This window comes from Pseudorasbora parva, chromosome 2 (assembly GCF_024679245.1).
Source record: "Pseudorasbora parva isolate DD20220531a chromosome 2, ASM2467924v1, whole genome shotgun sequence".
Lineage (NCBI taxonomy): Eukaryota > Metazoa > Chordata > Actinopteri > Cypriniformes > Gobionidae > Pseudorasbora > Pseudorasbora parva.
The window spans coordinates 15,963,700-15,970,405 of record NC_090173.1 but is presented as its reverse complement, the minus strand read 5'-3'; the positions used below and the strand labels follow the sequence as shown (position 1 = coordinate 15,970,405).

Sequence of the window (6,706 nt, the reverse complement as noted above, 5' to 3'; positions counted from 1 at the left end):
GAATTTTAGCAAAGGTTTTAGCTAAGACTTCTGTCTTTTCTTTATTGGTAACATTCATTTCCCCTTCTTCTTCAATTACTGGCATCTCCTTGTAACTATTAATACCATTCATTTTCCTAATCATTCTCCATACCACATGCATACCAGTCTCTCTCCCAATTGTGTTGCAGAACTCCTGCCAGGCCTTTCTTTTTGCATTTTTAATTACCCTCCTTGTTATTGCTCTTTTCTTCTGATAATCTATGATTGTATCTTGAGTTATTAACTTTTTTAAGCATCGAAATGCCTTATTTCTCTCTCTGATTGCCACTGTGCACTCTTCAGTCCACCATGGAACATTTTTCTTTTTCTTTCCATTACTTCTTATTAAAGGTATATACTGTTTTGCTGCATACATAATTTTTCCTACTATCTTACTATACTTCTCCTCAATAGTTCCTTCTAATTTTACATTTTTGAAATTATCTTCACACATCATATGGAATTCTTTCCATTTTGCCTGTTTAAATCCCCATACACACTGACCAATATTTTGCTTTTGTACTGCATTTTGTATTTCACATACTACTGGCCAATGATCACTACCCATATTATCTTCACATACTATCCAAGTGCACTTTCCAGCTAAAGCTGCTGATACTACAGTTAGATCTAAACAAGATGTACCACCTGTCATTATATCCATCCTTGTTGGTTTACCATCATTCAAACACACCAATGAATGTTCTTCTATAAAGCAGTCTATTATTTCTCCGTTTTTATCTGTCTTTTTGCTACCCCATAATCCATTGTGAGCATTAAAATCCCCACATATAATAATCTTACCCTGTGTATCACCCATAATTTCTTCTAATATATTATTACTTAATTCTTTACATGGATTATAAAAATTTGTAATTCTGATTACCTCTTGTATTCCCATTATTGTTATATTAACATACTCTGCATTACTATTTCCATATACTCTTTTATATGCTATTCCTTCTTTGATAAATGTTGCACACCCCCCACCTTTTCCATTTCCTCTATCTTTCCTCTCTACTACATATCCATTGATCTTAAAATCCAAGGAGCTATTTAACCATGTCTCTTGAATACACATGATGTCTGGTGTTTTTCCCATCTCTGTTATATATTTTTTAAATTCTTGCCCATTTGCTATTAAGCTCCTAGCATTCCAATGTAGTAGTAGGAAAGACATTATACACCTAAGTATCATTACTCTGAGTCATGTCCAAAGCTGTATTTCCTTCTTTTGTTTTTAAAATCCCATGGACCTCCTCAGCTGAAACTCCTGTTACCTTTAGGAATTTATTAGCACATCCTACAATAATCTTTAGCTTATCCGACTTCCTCTCTACTTGTGATGTACCATTTATGACAGCACAAATGAATGCCACAAAATCAATTTTATTTACCACGAAGTGCAGATCAGAATCATTTCTTGGATCGTGATTAACATGTTTTTGGACATTAGATCCTGCCCTGTTTCCTTGCTCAATATTTCTCTTTGTCCCATCTGTGCCTTTTATTTTACGAGTAGCTTCTGCATAGGTTAGCTTTTGCGTTGTTTTGACTTTTTGTATTTCCCGAGCTTCTTGTTGTACAGGGCATCCTGCGTACGCTGCACTATGTCCTCCACCACAGTTACAGCATTTGATCTCTGCTCCCTCGTCACACCTGCCATATTCATGTTCTCCTCCACACTTCGCACATCTCATTCTTCCTTTGCACAGATTCGCCGTATGTCCCATTCTCTGACATTTAAAACATCTCAAAGGTGGAGGTATGTACTCCCGAACCGAAAAGCTTATAAATCCAAGCTTTACCCTCATCGGTAAAGTGCTCCCTTCGAACTGGATCATCACACTTGTGCTATCACACCTTTTATCTTCTTTCCACATCTGCAATCTTCTAGCAGAAATGACTATGCCTCCATTCAGGCTTCCTTTAATGTCTTCCATGCTTACATTAAGAGGTACTCCTGAAATTACCCCTCTAATTTTATCACCTATTTCTAAGCATGTTATCTTTCCTCCAACTAGTGTTTTCATTTTTAGAATCTTTTGTTTCTGTTTCTCGTCCTTGCATTTAATCATTAATCTTCCATTACTAAGAAAGGATACAGCTTGCACTATTCCTATCTCTTTCTCAATTGCTTTTGATAGTTTAACTGGATGCATTTGTTGTTCCGACTGTTTAGCGAAAGTAATAATCACTTTGATTTCTTTTCCTTCCACCTCCTTATCAGCTTCATATCTTGAACCGCTTGATTTGTTTGTTTGCTCCGAATCAGATCCATCACCCATGCTTCCTTTTTTCCTTTTATTGAATCTTACTTCCTGATACTCCATACTTTGCTCATTGTTACCATCCGACTCATCTCCCCACGACATTCTCCTTTCCGCCATCCAACCTGTGTCCGCGATGTCACTTCCGTTCCTCCTTCCTCGTCCTATGCTTCCTGACGCCATCGATCCACGTGTCAGAATCGCCAGATAATCCGTCCACAGAGCTGTGCTTTCAATAACAGTGTTGAGAAAAATAATAAAAACATTCTTAGAAAGAATTTTTGGGAATACAAAATATTTTAAACTATAAAAGTTTAAGGTTAATAAGAGAGCAGTTAAGATACATTTTATTCTTAAAGATGTTTTGTGAATCTGGCCCCAGATAGATTTTTCAATTTCTTATTTGTGTTTTCAGTATTTAAAAAACTGGCTCCTATCATAGCACAATATGTGTGTGTGTCTAAATCAGCAGTTCCTCTTTCACTGAAGGGGTTTTTGTACGGCTCTGTATCACTGTGTAAATGGTAAGCTATAATGCTGCTGACAGTAATAATCTCCTGCATCTTCAGGCTGGACATTTCTAATATTGAGCATGAAGTTTGTTCCTGATCCCCCATCAGTGAATCTCTCAGAAACTCCAGACACTTTGCTACCAACATAATAGAACAGGAGTTTGGGTGTTTGTCCAGGTTTCTGGTGATACCAGGCTAAATTGTTTGATACACTAGAACTGGACCTGCAGTTGAGAGTGACGCTGCTTCCCACAGACGCCAGATTCACGGATGGACTCTGAGTCAGAATGATCTCAGCAAAACAACCTGCATCAAAGAACCGTCAGTCAGTGTTACAGTCAAACACACCACACATGAGAAGAATCTCACAACATTTATAAAGCACTTCTAGATTCAGCATTAATCTCACCAGCAAGAGAAAGCAGTAGAGAGCAGATAATCAGAGCGTTTGCAGTCATCTTTGCTAAGAACGAGTGAGAACAGACGAGAGCTGCTGTTTACAGTCCTGACCGGCGGACAGTCCGTCTTAAATAAAGGAGTGGCGCACATATTCAAAGCTGCTTCCTTTCAGAGGAAAATCTGTCACACTGATTTAAAAATAAATAAATACAGTTTAAAAAGATATCAAATGTCATTTATCCACTTATTGAGATTGTGTGTCTGTATAAACTGATATTTCTCTCTAGTTTCCTATATGCTGATGATTTCTAATGAACATTCATTAGTTGATCATCAGTGAATCAACTGGAATTTAGATTGTAATGTTTAAACATAAAATCATGTATTACAACATTTTTTCCCTTGAATGAAAATGAAATGTGTAATGTTTTTTATGAACTGTAATTGAGCACAATATCAAACTAAAGCTGTTGTTTTGGAGATGCAGTGAACTGCAGCCACTGAAGCGTTCAGGAGGTTTTTGTTCATCTGCTCTATTAGTTTGTATCACTGTGAAGAACTTTCGGCGGCGGCACCAGACTGGATGTTGGCAGTAAGTAAATAATCAAACCATTTTAATTCAGTACAGCGCTGTCATATTTAGTCTTGTGGATCAAAAACATACTATTTGATAATCTTAAATATAGTGTTGGTTTATATGGGAGAGTAAATCTACAGACACATACTACACAAGTCTTAACTACAAAAAGATTTTGAAAATTTTCCTCCTTATTGTCCAGGAAACGAGATATATTGGACCAGAGGTGAACAGTAACTAAGTACATTTACTTGAGTACCGTACTTAAGTACACTTTTTGAGTATCTGTACTTTACTTGAGTATTAGATTTTCTGGAAACATATGACTTTTACTTCACTAGATCTGAAAGACAAATATCGTACTTTTTTCTCCACCACATTTCTATCAAAGTCAAAAATTGTTCCTGTAGCAGCTTTGGAAGCTTCTTTAAAAGGTGTTTAGGTTTTTGCAGAAAGCCTTTCAGGAATCACTCTTGTAGAGTCTCGTGAAGTTCAATGATTTTCACAACAACGTTGATTATGTCTTAAGTGAATGTAAACAGTTGTGAGAATATCAGATGTGTATGAGTGTATTGGATCCGTGCGTTCGCCATAAAGTGACAGCAGCTTTGTAACTTTTATACAAGTTTAAATTAGTTTAAGGTAGTCGTATGCTAGTGTGTCAGATGGAGAATCACTGACTGGCTTAAACCATGATGGCATAGCTTACATTCATACAACAACAAAGAAATAATGGGCTGACATAAAAAAAGAAATATACTTTTGATACTTAAGTACTTTTGAACACAAATACTTCTGTACTCTTACTTACTCTATACCTTATGTTTTACAATTTTCACTTGTAATGGAGTAATATTTGACCAGTAGTGCTGTTACTTTTACTCAAGTAATGAAGTTGTGTACTTTGTCCACCCCTGTATTGGACAAATATTGGCATACTGGAGCATGAGAAGAATGTTTTTGAAATGGGAAATACTACTAGTTAGTAAGTATAAGTAAGCAAGTAAAAAAAATAAAAAAAACATTAAAAAAAACATAACATACCTGAATTCAAAATGTACTACAGGCTATTATAAATTTTCAATCCACTTTGAACAAAACAATTGTAAATCTCTTTATGATAAAGCAACAATGTCAAAGGAAACATATCAAACTGTTGTTTTGAAAAACATATTTTGCAATAAATTGTATAGAACGTATGAAATATATTTTACACCTCCCTTGTGAAAAAAAAGTTACATTTAGGATACGATTAGTGGTACTTATTAAAAAAAAGAAATACTTTAACAGAACATACTTAAGTGTGAATTATATGTAATGTTTTTGAACGGTTAATTGCATTTATTAAAAAAAATATATATTGTAGCTTAAGAAAGATAATATAAAATGTGATTAGCTGAAGATTGCTTTTTTAAACCAGTTAAGCAGAACTTAAATATGTCTTTATATGTAATTCCATAATTACTTCTATTGTCTTTGAATTATGGATAAAGTTACTGCAGAATGTACTGATGAGCCTTCTTTGTAAGCTAAAAGATAATTGAATGTAATTTATTGAAATGTGCCCATCATGTATATTTAAATATACCTGTGATAACACATTTGTAAAGATGAAGCTGCAATATAGTATATTTAAAATATATTAACTTGTAATGTTATATTGAATAGCACACTAGAGTTAAAATTATAATGAAGTACTTTACATGTGCTTTGGTATGTTATTTAACACATTAAAATTAGTGCACTTCTTTAAAGCATGACAACATATTATTAAAACATAATTATTTAAATTGGCACTTCAGTGTAAATCTTTTAAGTTGACAATTATAAGGTGCACTTTTGAAAAGCGTAATTAATTGTGTTAAGAAACATAGTCATGAAAGTGTATTTGCTTTAAGTGCACTTAAGTGGCCTTTTAATACATTATATTCTCTGTTTAAACTGATGGTGAGAATGTTGTCTGTCACATTCATCTGTAATAAAATGTGTTAAGATGTCTGTTAAGAGAGTTGTCTGTTGTCCCGCTGCTCTTCTTCTCTCAGGCACCACTCCTCCTAAAGTGACCATCCTGCGCCCGTCCAGTGCAGAGATCTCCTCTCTGAACTCGGCGACACTGCTGTGTGTGGCCAGCGAGGGCTTCCCGTCAGACTGGAGCCTGAGCTGGAAGGTGGACGGGAGCAGCAGGTCTCAGGAGAGCAGCGCTGGGCTCCTGCAGAAGGACGCTCTGTACAGCTGGAGCAGCAGCCTGACTCTCTCTGAGCAGGAGTGGATGAAGAGCGTCTCAGTGAGCTGTGAGGCCACACGGAGCGGCCAGCCTGCAGTCACTGCACGACTGAGGAGAGATCAGTGTTCAGAGTAGATCCGCTCAGTCTCTCCTCTGGCTGAGGTCTCGCTTCTGCTTCTCTGATCTCAATCACACAAGAGCCTGCTATGATTTTCTGTTACGACTGAAATTAAATAAACAATATTGTGCCTGTCTTTGAGTCCTTTTGTATGATTTGAGAAAAAATATATAATTTGTTTTTCATCATGTATTATTTTTGTATAGTCCTGCTTTTATAAATCAGTGTTTAGAAGTGCAAATATTCCATTAAATTGTCTTGTAATATAATGTAGCTTCTCAAATCTTTTGGTTTGATCTGCCTCAAACCAACAATAGATAATAGATGGAGTCACATTGTAAGACGTGTTGACTTCCCTTTAAGTATTTCAACTCAAATACTAAAATAAATTTCACTAAGTGAAGCATGACAACACCTGCACAGTGATTATGAAACAAGAGAGTCATCTTGAAACAACATTTTCAAGTGTTGCTTTTGTTAACAACTATAACTTCTCAGTAACTGAAAAAAAAAAAAAAAAAAAAAGGTGACACTTTACTGTTCCATCAGTAATGAATAACTACACAAGAACAAATGAGTAACGCA

General features: G+C 35.5%; 1 gene segment (V, D, J or C); it reads left to right on the top strand.

The window, feature by feature from the left end:
- Window positions 1-3,683: 3,683 nt before the first annotated feature.
- LOC137048735 (Ig lambda chain C region-like) lies at window positions 3,684-6,255 on the top strand. The segment is given in 3 exon segments: window positions 3,684-3,688; window positions 3,760-3,794; window positions 5,822-6,255. Coding segments are annotated over 3 exon segments (357 nt in total).
- The last annotated feature ends 451 nt before the right edge of the window (window positions 6,256-6,706 follow it).